At 44.4% G+C, this 16477-nt stretch overlaps 1 protein-coding gene across 1 annotated transcript in view; it reads right to left on the bottom strand.

The window, feature by feature from the left end:
• Nucleotides 1–16477, bottom strand: part of PTH2R (parathyroid hormone 2 receptor) — a 272319-nt gene that overhangs the window by 1711 nt on the left and 254131 nt on the right. The window contains exon 12 of the mRNA XM_075608453.1: nucleotides 8156–8197. Coding sequence (XP_075464568.1) covers nucleotides 8156–8197 — 42 coding nt within the window. The remainder of the gene's footprint in view (nucleotides 1–8155; nucleotides 8198–16477) is intronic.

The raw sequence follows: 16477 nt of genomic DNA, 5'->3' as shown, positions 1-16477 counted from the left end.
AGTCCCACGAATTCGGGTATACCCGGGTGTATTGAGGTTTGTGACTGTTTTCTGCCCGAGTGCATTGAGGTATTTTCCAGGCAGGGATTGAAGCATTTTATTCCCGCTGGCTGCAATACTGCACAGTATATATATATATACTGCATTACAATTCATGAATTTATGCCATCTGGTAGACACGCGAAGCATTGCAGCCTATTAAATCCTAATCATTATCATTTAACAGATCAGCCGCCCGTCAGCCAGGCATGAACCCAGGCTGGGAAGGCAAACGCAACGGGGCTTGTCATAGGTGAGGAGCGGCGCATTCCAGGTATCTGCCAGGTACATACTGGGTATTTGCTCGAATAAAGTGTGTCGGTGCAGTACAAAAGCAATAGAATCCATGAATAATGGGAATGCTCTCAGGGAAGATGGAATTGCAACATAAAGCTGGGGAAGAAGTAGAGAATCCTTGCAAAACTCTTTTCATGCTGCTTGAAGAACAGGAAATGCCAATACAATGGAGCAATGCCATAGTTATCTTCATCCATAAAAAAGAAGACTTCAAGAACTATAGACCAATCAGCCTACTTCCAATCATTTGTACACAGATAGAACCCAGAGAAGGGCTCAAAGAACTCCACTAGTTGCACTCATTGCTACCAAATTGAAACACTCTTAGTGTCCAAAAAGCCAAACCAAACCATGGTCTAGGAAGTAAAGTAAAACATTTTTATTAACACCTATAGCGATTAAAATCTTTAAAATTATCCCCACGAAGGAGGTAGGGAGGAGGAATAGAGCGTCTCTAAATACCAATATTTGAGCCAATGTCTAGGTAATGCCTTCCTCCCTCGGTCCTTGGGTTGTATATACACCACTATTGCTGTCCAATGGGAGTATATAATACTCTAAATGCAGATATTAGGTGGTGGCTATTGTATATCTTCTACCTGATTAGGTTGGCTACAATGAAATAAGAGCAGCTTGTTCTATGCTGCCAACTTTATTGGTTATAGCTTATATCTATAACCACTATGCAGTCTCTACACACATATATACACTAAAAACTTTTACACTCCATAATAGGGGTACAGTTATATATATATATATAATATATCTAATATCTGCATTTAGAGTATTATATACTCCCATTGGACCGCAATAGTGGTGTATATACAACCCAAGGACCGAGGGAGGAAGGCATTACCTAGACATTGGCTCAAATATTGGTATTTAGAGACGCTCTATTCCTCCTCCCTATCTCCTTCGTATATATATATATATCCTCCAGGTTCTAACAGACTAGTTCTAACAAACCTTGTTTGTCCTCTCATACTCTCTCCAGTGTGACTCCCTGCACTTCCGGATTGACTCTGCTACTGGTGGTAGATCGTGTGTGTTTACCACACATGCTGGACTGTTGTGCACAGACTCAAGGATGACTCATTGGGCTAAGTACTGCCTTATCTTGCTGTGATTATTGATACTCATCCAAGCTTGATTTTGGAGCACAAAGCTATGTGATCTTTAGCTGTCACCCTTACCTCTGTTATATTTTAGTGCCACTTGATTATCAATTCTGCATTGTGTTGCCAACTGGGTCCCCTGTGTGTGTGCTCATCATTAATCTATTTTTACAGCATTTATTTTCCTACCACCACACCCCTGAATAGCTCATTCCTTTCCCATTTCACCATGTGGGTAGTTTATTGTATTTCAATCCCAGCACCTGACCTTATCTGCCAGATCCTTAGTTAGTGCAGTATTTCTGGTTGTTTGCTTCACTTTGACTGTCAGTCCTTATTGTTTGACCGTCCGGTCATACAGGTTGGAGGCATTATCTTTTGCCTTTACCACCTGTTGGTATAGTGTCTGTATATATTACATCTTATGTTCTGGCACTTGCCAGCTAGGATTCCATTGCATTCTTCCAGAGTTTGTCACACATGAGGATTATGAGACTGTTTAAATTTTGTATTATTTTGTGTCATATTATTTAATAAACTTGTTTTATACTTTTGTATACATGAGTGCTTTACGTGGGATTTTTCCTTTTTTCTCTTTGTTTACATATCTCACTTCCCCAGCACCGTCAGTAGCCCATTATTGTAGGGTTTCATGTCATCCCCTGATGAAATCCGTTAATCGGAAGAAACGCGTACACGTAGGGCACGTGGTTTGAAGGAGCTACGTTTGGTGGAATAGCTCATGCGTCTGCTGCCAGGAGAGGGAGAATGTTCCCTGAGCCACACACAGCATCTAATTCTGGAACAACAGACTGTATACCTGAATTTCTGGAGGGACATCTGACTGTGATGCACCGGTAGCAGTGAGGTCTGATGTACTGAAGTAAACATTCGGCGAGCAGCTACTTGTTGGCGCATGGGTTTACCCATACAGGCAGTCCTCGTTTTACAACGCTTCATTTTACAACGAATGGCTTATCCAACGCTATGCAATGCATACCTATGTTCATTTTTACAACGCCAAAACGGCTTATCCAACGCTCTTACGACGCTAATATATTATATTTTTAGAAAAATATTGGGGTGGAGCCCCAAAAAAAGTAACTAGTGCTACAGAGCATATACCCTTAAAATTCAAAGGGAATATAATGTTATTGAGTTCACTGCTTTAAACCGGAATACATGATGTCCATTGTACATGCTTGGAGCTTTGGGCATTAACCCCTAGATGAACCACGGTTTTAGCAGGGGCAAAGAGAGTTGTTTGGGAGATATCCTAGGACCCCCCCCAGACCTCTAATGTGCACCCTGGACGCAATATACCGATGGTATTGGGGCAGCTCACTTTAAAGCATTGTTTTACTCACGTATATCTTTGGATGTTACCGGGTCAGTGTGCTCCAGCTGAGTGTAAACAGAACGGAATCACCTTGTGCCAGGAGGGAAGATGAATCAGCGGGCACTACGGTGCAGGAAATACTCGGAGAGGCTGGACTGTACTGCCGAAAAAATCCTTAATTCAAACATTGTTTTAAAAATTAAGAGGAGGGAAAAGAACCCCTGCATTTTTTCGGCAGTACAGTCCAGCCTCTCCGAGTATTTCCTGCACCGTAGTGCCCGCTGATTCATCTTCCCTCCTGGCACAAGGTGATTCCGTTCTATATTATATTTTTATATAATATTATATATTATGTAATATTATATATATAATACAGTATATGCACTATATAATTTATGTGTATGCTGCATATCTTATAGTCTGCGTAAAATATTTTGTGTATTTTAGCATTAAAAATGCCTTCAGGAACGGAACCTTTCATTTAAACAGTGTTCCTATGGGAAAACGTGTTTCGCTTTACAACGTTTCGCTATTCAACGCCATTTTGAGGAACGCATTGTGTTGGATAACCGAGGATTGCCTGTACAATGCTTAATTTGCATTGACAAATTGTGAGTGTGCATTTGTCTTGTGATTTTTTATAAAAATTTTGTTACCAGATTTTACACATGGAACTCGCCACCTAGTACCACACGTGTGCTGTTTGGGCCAATAGGAGCTCGCCACGATGTTAAATACACTCGCCCGGGGCGTGCAAATGTATAGGTTTGTCGAACACTGTATATATATATATATATATATATATATATATATATATATATATATTCCTACACAAATTTTATTTAGTTCCTACCCCCAATATATCTTCTAGTATCTAGGATACAGTACAGAGTTCTTTAATTGTGGTGCTTGTTCATATTGGTCCTTTGTCTGATCCTACTGGGAATTTTCCATACCTGCTTGCACTTTATTAGTGGTATCTACAGTAACAGTGTCTAAGTCCCTCTCCTTTGTGCATTTCAATTCAGTATACTGAAACAAAACATTTTATTTTTAAACGTTGCCTTTTTTCATGCGGATTATGTATGTTTATTTTGTGTGGTATTATCTTATGTTGATATATTTTATGTACTTTGTGATTTTTCTTTGTTTTTTTTTTTATTTGCTTTTAAGTAAAATATGTTTGAAATCAGAAATGTTGTTGAAGAAACATGGAAAGAAAGGTTAGGAAATGCAATTCCTGGTGTATCCTTGGGAAGGCCTTTATCCCGCAGTGGGGTGGACAAGGGTTGAAGATGAAGATGATGATGCGGATATATTAAAAATTATATATATATATATATATATAAAAAAAAATATATATATATATATATATATATATATATATATATATATATATATATATATGTAGAGGTATCAGTACCGTGTTAGCCGAGCTTCAATAATCAAAAAATAAATAGATGATACCGTTCTGTGGCTAACGAAATGCTTTTATTTGTGCGAGCTTTCGAGGTACACTGATCTCTTCTTCCGGCGATGTTACAATAAATGAAGCAAGGATAACTTAAAAACAGTGTCTCTTGGAATGTTATCTGTGCTTGTCCTTCCCCCGGTGTGGATGTGTTTTATGGCTAGAGGTGTCAAAGGGTAACTGAAAGCAAGTGAAGAAAGAGTGTGTATGTGTATCAGTGTGAATAAAAATGAATGGAGAGCCCACAGTATAAACAGTGCTCTACACAAGGTGTGTGTGGAGTGAGAGGGATATAAATGGTGTGGGTGGGTGTGGAAATGTGAGAGTTTGTAGCACAACTAAAAGTGTGTGTGGATACTATGTGGTCCCTGATGAAGTACATTTTCTAGACACCACCATTACTATAAAGAACAACCAACTACAGACTTCTGTAAACCGAAAACCTACAGACAGAGCCAGCTATTTGAGGGACAACAGCTTCCACCCGACACACACCAAACATGCAACCATCTACAGTCAAGCCATACGACACAACCGGATATGCTCCGACACAGCAGACAGAGACCAGCGGATTAAAGCCTTGAGATCAGACTTTATAAACCGTGGATATAACCACAGAATTGTAGACCAGCAAATTCACAAAGCCACCAGAATACCAAGAAGTGATCTCCTTGAATACAAACAGAAGGAGACAAGCGACAGGGTTCCTTTGGTGGTCACATATAACCCACACCTAGGAGACCTACGCAAGATCGCCAGGAAACTACAACCCATCCTCCAGGAAGATACAAGACTGCAACAGGTCTTCCCTGAAGCACCCTTATTATCATACAGACAACCCCATAATCTGAAGAATATTATGGTGAGGAGTAAAGTATTCAGCAGTACAACTGAATGCGGGACAAAACCATGCCAGGACCCAAGATGCAAAACCTGCGCAATGCTCTACACAGCGGACACAATACAAATACCACACAAGAATCGGGAATACAAAATCAGAGGAGGGTTCACCTGTTCCTCCAGCAATGTCGTGTACCTCATCATGTGCATGAATGCCAGGGGGTGAGACAGGGCAGGGGCTAAACAAGAGAATGAACCTGCATCGCCACAGCATCACACGCGGAACAAGAGACAGTCCTGTTGGCGAACATTTCTCTGACTCTGGCCATAAGATGAATGATCTGAGGGTTGCCATACTCAAAGGTAATCTTAAAACACCGAAAGAGAGACGGTTGCATGAATACAAATTTATGCAACTGTTCGGGACACTTAGCAGTGGCCTAAACAGAGATCGAAATTTTATGAGTCATTACTGACACTAGCGAACTCTCTTCCCATGAGCGCTAAAGGCCATGTCTGTACATACTGTGCTATATGTATGCACACACAGCTGTCTCTCACACATACTAATACTCCTTATTTTTCCATCCATATACACCAATAGGGACCACATAGTATCCACACACACTTTTAGTTGTGCTACAAACTCTCACATTTCCACACCCACCCACACCATTTATATCCCTCTCACTCCACACACACCTTGTGTAGAGCACTGTTTATACTGTGGGCTCTCCATTCATTTTTATTCACACTGATACACATACACACTCTTTCTTCACTTGCTTTCAGTTACCCTTTGACACCTCTAGCCATAAAACACATCCACACCGGGGGAAGGACAAGCACAGATAACATTCCAAGAGACACTGTTTTTAAGTTATCCTTGCTTCATTCATTGTAACATCGCCGGAAGAAGAGATCAGTGTATCTCGAAAGCTCGCACAAATAAAAGCATTTCGTTAGCCACAGAACGGTATCATCTATTTATTTTTTGATTATATATATATATATATATGTATATATATATATATACAGTGTTCGACCAACCTATACATTTGCTCGCCCCAGGCGAGTGGATTTAACCCCCGGGCGAGTAAATATTGGCCCAAGCAGCACACGTTTGATACTAGGTGGCGAGTAGATTTTTTTGTGTGGCGAGTAGATTTTTTGGTGATTTGTCAACCACTGAGTATACTGTATGTATGTATATGTGCATTACTGTGTGGAAATAATTTTATGTTATACATTTCATATTACGTCTCCTATAACCTGAAATAAAAGAATTGACTGGAGAATGGGCTCAAAATTATGACCACTGTATCCTGAGTTTAGGGGCTGTGACTTAGTGAAAAATAAAACATAACATTTATTTTTAAGAAGGTTCAGCAGGAGTACACAAAACATGTATACTGTATGTAAATTCCATTTTAAAAAGCTGTGTAGCGTCATGACCCAAAATTAGGGAGATTAGTGTACAGTAAGTCTGGATAATATACTTATTTCCTCTAACAGCATTTACTAAAATTACTGTAGTTTGTAAGCTTTTAAGGGCAAGTTGTCTCATTGTATAATTTACTATACAGAATAATATACATGGCCAATTGGAAAAAAGTAAACAAAAAAATGAGATACAGTAATTATATAGAATACAACAAAGTGTCTAAAGTGTATAATACATAACCGATTTCTGTCATTAATCCAAATTACCATCTAAAAATTGTTTAATAATGCAGCAATGTTGTCAAACTCTGTGTTTGTTTCTTCATATCAGTGGGGGCATTCAGTAGTTGACTTGAAATTAATTTCTACTAAATTAAATAAATGCCAATTTATTTTAATATTTCCATGTTGTATTTGGTCTTGTTAGCTCCACAGCACTGCTTAATGGCAACACATAACTCATATAATTTACTGGTGATTGTAGTGATTCTGGCTAAGAGGCTAGATTTGATTTTATATACTATGAGAGTGTGTGAATTTTTGGTGGGGTTTACATTTGTATAACCTATTGTAAGAGACATGTGCAGAGGTACGCAATGGAGACAGTTTAAAGTGAAACTAAAATGAGGCTATATTGTGCCTGTTCCTTTAACATAGCGAAACATTCAAAATAAACAAAAGAAAGGCCTACTCCACTTTGCAGAATATCTACACATTTAGTCCAGCACTCTCTAACTGAATGGGTAGCTAAGCTAATTACCACCCAAATTTTTTATATATATATATATATATATATATATATATATATATATATATATATATATATATATATATATATATATACACACGCACACGCACACGCACACACACACACACACACACACACACCTTAACAACAGTCCCATAAGAAAGTATCTTATCTGTTTCTTGTAGCTGTAGGGAAGGCCTCTCTGCTCTCCTGGGTTTTATAGCAATGTCCATGTCCAGGTTTAAAGGTCTTGTCCCCTTTTTCTTGCTGTCAGCCTGCAGTCCCTCTGCAGCTCAAGACATCTGTTGTTCCCCAGGTCATCCCAGTTGTGACTAGGGAATCTCTGCAGCCTGTTCCCTTGGTCAGCTCCCTTGTGAGCTATAGAATATCTGCAGTCTTTTTTTCCTTGGTCAGCTCACTTGTGAGCTAAGGAATCCTCTTCTTGTTTCTCAGATGATACTATTTCACAGAGCTCTGATTAGGCAGGTGGAGTCTGGTTGATTGCCTATTGCACTTATCCAGCTCCCTGATGGATTTAGAGGCATTTTCTTTAACAGGGAAAAATCCCTGTTACACCTTTGCTACACTTTTTTTGAACAAGAACTGACCAATATAGGAGTTGTTTAACCTCACCATTGACTTGTTATGTCAAATCAAACACCTAAATTGCTCTACTATTTTGACTTGTTGGTTTACAATGAATTTTATATTATTTTCATATGACAATAGTATTGCATTTGATATTCTTCAATACAAATTTTAGGTGTCTTCAATGGCACATTATCTTTTACAAACAAGTATAGTTGTAGGTATGCATATTTCCCAATATACAGTAGTTTAGGTTTCTCTGCTAAAGAACTTACCTCTCCGTTGCAGTAGCAATAGATTATTGAGACAAAGAAACCCTGAAGATTTAAAAAATAAAGAACATGTATTCAATGAACAAAACGTGGCATGTACAATATATACAATAATTGACTTAATACAGTGTATAAACACCTGTGATCTAAAAAATCAGAACAATATTTTAGGTCCTTACATGATGATATTAATCCAGATACCTATGTATTGACAAGTACCACCTGTGATGTGTTTGCCAGTGTTCACTGTTTCAAGAAAATATATTATAAATACGATATCTTATACTATATTAGTGAAAGCACTGTATGTTTGCCTGCCTGGATGTTCGGTGTCCCTAGGGGAAATCTCATTGGTCCCTTGGGTCGCCCGCCCCCGCACACCTCTCATTGGCCTGAGGCGGAGTGACGGCCCACACACACACACACACACACACACACACACACACACACACACACACACACACACACACACACACACACACACACACACACACACAACACAGCAGCTCTATACACACACACACACAACACAGCAGCTCTATACACACACACACACACACACACACAACACAGCAGCTCTATACACACACACACACACAACACAGCAGCTCTATACACACACACACACACACACACACACACACAACACAGCAGCTCTATACACACACACAACACAGCAGCTCTATACACACACACACAGCATAGCAGCTCTATACACACACACACACACACAGCAGCTCTATACACACACACACACACCCTCTGTCCGCCCTCCTCCCCCCCCCCTCACGTGCCCCGTCCTGCACTGGCTCCGGACGGGAAGCGCAGCCCTCCTACCCCAGCCGCTCCCTTACCTCCCCGGCGCTACCACCCGCTCAGGTAAGTCACTGTGCGTCCCGCCTCAGCCTCAGGCCCACTGCGCGTCCTGCCTCAGCCTCAGGCCGACTGCGCGTCCCGCCTCAGCCTCAGGCCCACTGCGCGTCCCGCCTCAGCCTCAGGCCCACACAGGGCGCTTCCTGCAGCCGCCTGCACGCCTCACTCAGCAGGACGGCACATCGGGGGACCAAGCGGCCGCCGGGGGGGGGGGGGGGGGGAGCGCGAGTCACAGGGAACGGGGGGGGGGGGAGTCACGGGGAACGGGGGGAGGAAATGCCCATACATAAATTATGACAATACATATGCCCACTGCTCTCCACCCCCCCCCCCGCTCCCCTTTCCCCCCCTCCCCCCGCTCCCCTTTCCCCCCCCGCTCCCCTTTCTCCCCCTGCTCCCCTTTCTCCCCCCCCCCGCTCCCCTTTCTCCCCCCCCCGCTCCCCTTTCTCCCCCCCCCGCTCCCCTTTCTCCCCCCCCCGCTCCCCTTTCTCCCCCCCCCCCGCTCCCCTTTCTCCCCCCCCCGCTCCCCTTTCTCCCCCCCCGCTCCCCTTTCTCCCCCCCCGCTCCCCTTTCTCCCCCCCCGCTCCCCTTTCTCCCCCCCGCTCCCCTTTCTCCCCCCCCGCTCCCCTTTCTCCCCCCCCTCTCCCCTTTCTCCCCCCCCCTCTCCCCTTTCTCCCCCCCCGCTCCCCTTTCTCCCCCCCCTCTCCCCTTTCTCCCCCCCCGCTCCCCTTTCTCCCCCCCCGCTCCCCTTTCTCCCCCCCCGCTCCCCTTTCTCCCCCCCCCGCTCCCCTTTCTCCCCCCCCCCGCTCCCCTTTCTCCCCCCCCGCTCCCCTTTCTCCCCCCCCCGCTCCCCTTTCTCCCCCCCCCCGCTCCCCTTTCTCCCCCCCCCCCGCTCCCCTTTCTCCCCCCCCCCTGAAACCTTTACAACAAATACTCACCTATTGTTCCACGAGTTATAAATAATACTACCTATTACGCATTTACATCCCGGGCAACGCCGGGTCTCTCAGCTAGTATATATATATATATATATACAGTGTTCGACAAACCTATACATTTGCTTGCCCCGGGCGAGTGGATTTAACCCCCGGGCGAGTAAATATTGGCCCAAGCAGCACACGTTTGGTACTAGGTGGCGAGAAGATTTTTTTGTGTGGCGAGTAGATTTTTTGGTGATTTGTCAACCACTGTATATATATATATTGTGACAAACGGCTTACTCCGGGACTCCGTCGTTTGTCCGGGACTGTTTAGAACACGGTCTTTAAGGGTAGGTTAAATGATGAGGCGTCACGTACTGTTCCTTTAAACAGGCTATGCCTGGTTTATTCAGTCCCAGGCACTGAGACTGCCACAGTGCATACAACAGAAAACAGATCAAAACAAAAGCTGCTCACCTGAGCGATAACTTAACTTAGATATCCCTGACTCAGGGTTGGACGTGGCTTTTCCACTTCCAACATCAAAACACGGTACTTTTGCAGTCTTACACAAATGAACAGAAAGATTGAACCTGTTTGGGGAAGAGGCTTCTCCCCTCTGTAGTTCAGCAGCCTTCCAGCCTCCTGGCTCTTGTGGGGAGACCAGAGCAAACAGGAAATCAGTCTTTCATACCTGATTCCTAATTAGCATGACAGGTGACAGAAATCAGGCAGCAGACAAACTCTGGTCTGGATCTCTCATCCCTCAGTTCCAGCGCTTGCCAAACTGTGGGATGGAGTGTATGTATTATAAGGCTGCACTCCCAGGCCAAACAGGATAGAAACTGTCTAGTATCCTGGGAGCCCTATATACGGAATTTATTACCATCCCCTGGTTTCTGTCACATATCCTCCCCCCCAGCTCAGACCTCGAGGGATGAGCGACCATGGATATTAGGGAGTGCATCCTTGACAACCCGTCAGCATTGCCATGTTTGTGCCCTGACCTGTGTTCCACAGAAAATTTAAAGGGTTGTAGGCTTAGGAACCACCTGGTCACTCTAGCATTCTTTTCCCTGTTTTGACACATCCAGGTAAGGGGTGCATGATCTGTGACCAACCGGAATTTTCTCCCCAACAGGTAGTATTTGAGCGTCTCTACAGCCCACTTTATTGCGAGACACTCTTTCTCTACTATGGAGTAATTTTTCTCCTGGGGATTTAGTTTCCTACTTAAATAAAGGATGGGGTGCTCCTCACCTTGAGACTCCTGGGAGAGTACCGCCCCCAGCCCAACCTCAGATGCGTCGGTTTGGACTACGAACTCTTTGGAGAAGTCAGGTGTGACCAACACTGGTTGGGCACAAAGAGCTTCTTTCAGGCTTCTAAAGGCCTGTTCGGTTTCGGGGGACCACTTTACCATTAGCGGTCCTCTTGCTTTTGTGAGGTCAGTTAGTGGGGTTGCCTTAGTTGCAAAATTGGGAATAAACCTTCTATAGTACCCAATTAACCCCAAAAAAGTCCTTACTTGTTTTTTTGTAACTGGTCTTGGCCAATTTTGTATCGCCTCCACTTTGAGTGTTTGGGGTTTGAGTAAACCTCTGCCAATAGAATATCCCAGATACTTGGCCTCCTCCAGACCAATAGTGCATTTAGCGGGGTTAGCAGTTAGTCCAGCAGACCGGACTGCGTCAAGCACAGCTTGGACCTTTGGAAGGTGGGATTGCCAATCTTCACTATGGATTACCACATCATCCAGGTAGGCGGCAGCATACCGAGCATGTGGTTTTAAAATTTTATCCATCATTCTTTGGAATGTGGCGGGAGCTCCATGTAAGCCAAAAGGCAACACCTTATACTGAAAGAGGCCGTCTGGGGTTGAGAAGGCTGTCTTTTCTTTTGCCCTTTCTGTGAGGGGAACCTGCCAGTACCCTTTTGTTAGGTCTAGGGTTGTGAGATATCGGGCTTTGCCCAGTCTCTCTACAAGTTCATCTACCCTGGGCATAGGATAAGTATCAAATTTTGACACCGCGTTTAGTTTCCGGTAGTCATTACAAAACCTTGTTGTACCATCTGGCTTTGGGACTAAGACTATAGGGCTGTTCCACCCACTTTGGGATTCCTCAATTACACCTAGTTTTAGCATTTTTTTAACCTCTAAACTTATAGCCTTTCTTTTGGCCTCTGGGATTCGGTACGGTTTAAGGTTAACTCGGACCCCTGGTTCAGAGACTAGGTCATGTTCAATTACGCTAGTTCTACCTGGCCGTATAGAGAAGATTTCTTTGTTTCTTCTCACTAAATTCTGAACCTCTCGTTTCTGATGAACAGACAGGGTTTCAGCTATGCTAACCTCTGGGTCAGTTTCTTGATTCTCTGACGGACCTGGGGGTACTAGGGTTAACAAGACTTCTCTATCTTTCCAGGGCTTGAGTAGGTTTATATGGTAAATTTGCTCAGGTTTCCTCCTACCTGGCTGTCTTACCTTATAATTTACTTCTCCCACTCTTTCCAAGACCTCATATGGCCCATGCCATTTAGCAAGGAATTTACTCTCCACGGTGGGAACCAGAACTAGTACCCTATCACCTGGAAAAAAAATTCTGACCCTAGCACCCTTATTATACGTATTCCTCTGTGCTTCTTGAGCTTTCTCCATGTGTTCCCTCACTATGGGTAGGACTGCAGCAATGCGGTCCTGCATCTGGGCAACATGCTCTATTACACTTCTGTAAGGGGTAACCTCGTGTTCCCAAGTCTCTTTGGCTATATCCAGTAAGCCCCTTGGGTGTCGGCCATACAATAGTTCAAACGGGGAGAAGCCTGTGGATGATTGGGGAACTTCCCTAATGGCAAATAACAGGTACGGTAACAAACAATCCCAGTTTTTCCCATCTTTATCAACCGCCCGCCGTAACATGCTCTTTAAGGTTTTATTGAACCTTTCCACTAAACCATCTGTTTGTGGATGATAGACTGAGGTTCTGAGATGCTTGATTTTTAGGAGTTTACATAGCTCTTTTGTTACTTGGGACATAAATGGTGTTCCCTGGTCAGATAGAATCTCTTTAGGAATCCCGACCCGGGAAAACAGAACTACTAACTCTTTTGCTATGTTTTTAGCTGAGGTGCTACGTAGGGGAACTGCCTCCGGATATCGGGTGGCATAATCTAATATTACCAATATATGCTGATGTCCCCTAGCAGACTTTATTAGGGGTCCTACTAGATCCATAGCAATCCGGTCAAATGGTACCTCTATTATGGGAAGGGGTACCAATGGGCTGCGGTACGCCTTGAACGGGGCGGTGATCTGACATTCTGGGCATGAGGAACAATAATTCGTAATTTCTGCCAGAACCCCAGGCCAATAGAAGCTTCGGAGAACCTTTTCTTTTGTCTTTTCCACCCCTAGGTGTCCCCCCAATGGATGACTATGTGCGAGGTGTAATACTACGTTACGGAATGTCCGTGGTACCAACAATTGTTTAGTTGTAACTGATTTCCTTTTATCAACCCGATATACTAGGTCGTTCTCTACCTCGAAGTAGGGGTAAGCAAGTGACCTATCTGGTTGGCCAGGAGTACTAGTCTGGTCCCGTATATTTCCCCTTGCTACCGCTAATGTGGGGTCTTCCCACTGGGCCTTCTTAAAACTCCCAGGACTGACCTCTAGGTCAGCGAGGGTCTTATCCGGTTCTGGGGTGGTAAGTGTCTGCTCAACATCTTGATTTGGGGTATTCCCTACCAAAGTAGTGATGGGGAAGGGAATTTTACAGCACTCCTCCTTTTCCCCCTTCTTATTTGGGCCCTCGTCAACCTCCATTTCTGAAAAAGGGAAAGGATTTGTTTCTTCTAATACTTCGTTATGGTCCGCTATTGAACTCTGGGCGCTATTCTGAGCGGGGGACCACGTTTTTAGAAAATGGGGAAAGTCGGTCCCTATTAACACATCATGTGCCAGTTTGGGTACAATACCCACCTTGAAATCTAAAGAACCAAACTCTGTTTCAAAAAAAACATCAACAGTGGAATATTCATGATTATCCCCATGTATACAACAAATTGCCACTCTTTGTGAACTGTTTCCCTGTTTCTTCTTAATGGGCAAGAGGTATTCGGACACTAGTGTGACCATGCTCCCAGAGTCAAGAAGTGCCCGAACCCTCTTACCATTAACCTTTACAAATGCCCACAGATGGTTATTCAAGGGGTCCTCTGGGCTAGGGCCCATACATTGGGACAACAGCGAATAAGGTTCCACGCTGTTGCATTGCATGGGCTCATCATTTAGTGGGCAGATTTTTGCTGTGTGGCCCCTCTCATGACAATTTACACATTTAGGTACATAGTCTGTGTCCCACTTAGAGCCTTTTCCCGGCTCCCCATGTTGGCTATTGCCCTTAGTGTGCGAACCACTGTTGCTGGTGCTGCGTGAAGGTGGTCGCCGCTCTTCAGCGCCCCTTAACCACGGTACCCTTTTACCGTCTCTGGAAGAGTCCTGGAACCTCGGGTAGTGGGGTTGCTCCACGACTGTGGGTTTTGGGTGCTCTGCATTGTACCTTTCTACGAGGGCCACAAGCTCATCCGCATTGTGGGGGTCACTCCGACTGACCCAACGGCGTAAGGCAGAGGGAAGTTTCCTCAAGAACTGGTCCATGACCAACCGTTCCACGATGTGGCTGGCTGAGTTGATCTCGGGTTGTAGCCACTTCCGGGCGAGGTGGATGAGGTCATACATCTGGCTTCGGGTGGCTTTATCCATCGTGAAGGACCATGCGTGAAACCTTTGGGCGCGAACAGCCGTGGTTACGCCGAGGCGGGCGAGGATCTCGAACTTCAATTTTGCATAGACGTTAGCTTCGGCTGGCTCTAGATCAAAGTAAGCCTTCTGGGGTTCGCCGCTTAGGAAGGGTGCGATTAGACCAGCCCACTCAGCTTCTGGCCATCCCTCTCTCTGTGCCGTGCGTTCAAACGTGAGAAGATAGGCTTCCACATCATCCGAGGGTCCCATCTTCTGAAGGTAGTGGCTTGCCCTGGTCATTTTCGGAACTGGGGCTGCCGCTGCCAGTGGAAGGTTACTGATAGTCCCCCTCAGGATCTCGAGTTCCTGCTGTAAGCCCTGAGCGAACCGCTGTTGCTCCTCTCTCAGCAAGCGGTTTGTCTCTTGCTGGTTTGCAATCGCGTTTTGCAGGGCTTCATTCGTCTGTTGCTGGTTTGCATTCGCCTGTTGCTGGTTTGCATTCGCCTGTTGCTGGTTTGCATTAATCTCTTGCTGGGCTATTAGCAGCTGTTGCTGGGCTGCATTCGTCTGCTGCTGGTTTGCATTAGTTTCTTGCTGGGCTATTAACAGCTGTTGCTGGGTTTCATTCGCGTCTTTCTGGGCAGCGACATTGCGTACCAGCGCACCCACCACGTCTTCCATCTTGTTTGCAGAGGATGAAAAAAACTTTTTTTTTTTTTCCTTTTTCCTTCAAAGTTCTTCAACCCGCAGACCCCCTAGTGCTCTGCCCGCATTCTCCACCATATGTGACAAACGGCTTACTCCGGGACTCCGTCGTTTGTCCGGGACTGTTTAGAACACGGTCTTTTAGGGTAGGTTAAATGATGAGGCGTCACGTACTGTTCCTTTAAACAGGCTATGCCTGGTTTATTCAGTCCCAGGCACTGAGACTGCCACAGTGCATACAACAGAAAACAGATCAAAACAAAAGCTGCTCACCTGAGCGATAACTTAACTTAGATATCCCTGACTCAGGGTTGGACGTGGCTTTTCCACTTCCAACATCAAAACACGGTACTTTTGCAGTCTTACACAAATGAACAGAAAGATTGAACCTGTTTGGGGAAGAGGCTTCTCCCCTCTGTAGTTCAGCAGCCTTCCAGCCTCCTGGCTCTTGTGGGGAGACCAGAGCAAACAGGAAATCAGTCTTTCATACCTGATTCCTAATTAGCATGACAGGTGACAGAAATCAGGCAGCAGACAAACTCTGGTCTGGATCTCTCATCCCTCAGTTCCAGCGCTTGCCAAACTGTGGGATGGAGTGTATGTATTATAAGGCTGCACTCCCAGGCCAAACAGGATAGAAACTGTCTAGTATCCTGGGAGCCCTATATACGGAATTTATTACCATCCCCTGGTTTCTGTCACAATATATATATGTGTGCAAATATGCATATATGTGTGCAGTGTGCAAAAAGTGACACTGTGTGCTCATTTGCATGTCATTTTCCAGAATCCCTTGCTGCAGTGGAAGTGCTGTATGCTGGGTGATAATGGGGAAAGGCGGGGTTGCAGACCTGCCTAAGACATGCAGATGAGCATACAGTTATATTTGCATATTTGCTTTCCTGTGGAGGGTTTTTGTCACTTTTTTAACTCACCATAACTTAACTCAGTATTATGGTATATATATATATATATATATATATATATATATATGTGTGTAGAAGAGTGACCTAGGCGCAAAACAACAGGGAAAGAAGAAACACAAAAGAAGGATCATAGGGCAGTATGTCAATTATTACACAG

The sequence above is a fragment of the Ascaphus truei genome, chromosome 7, assembly GCF_040206685.1.
Source record: "Ascaphus truei isolate aAscTru1 chromosome 7, aAscTru1.hap1, whole genome shotgun sequence".
In the NCBI taxonomy this organism is placed as follows: domain Eukaryota; kingdom Metazoa; phylum Chordata; class Amphibia; order Anura; family Ascaphidae; genus Ascaphus; species Ascaphus truei.
This window is presented reverse-complemented; position numbering and strand designations above follow the sequence as displayed.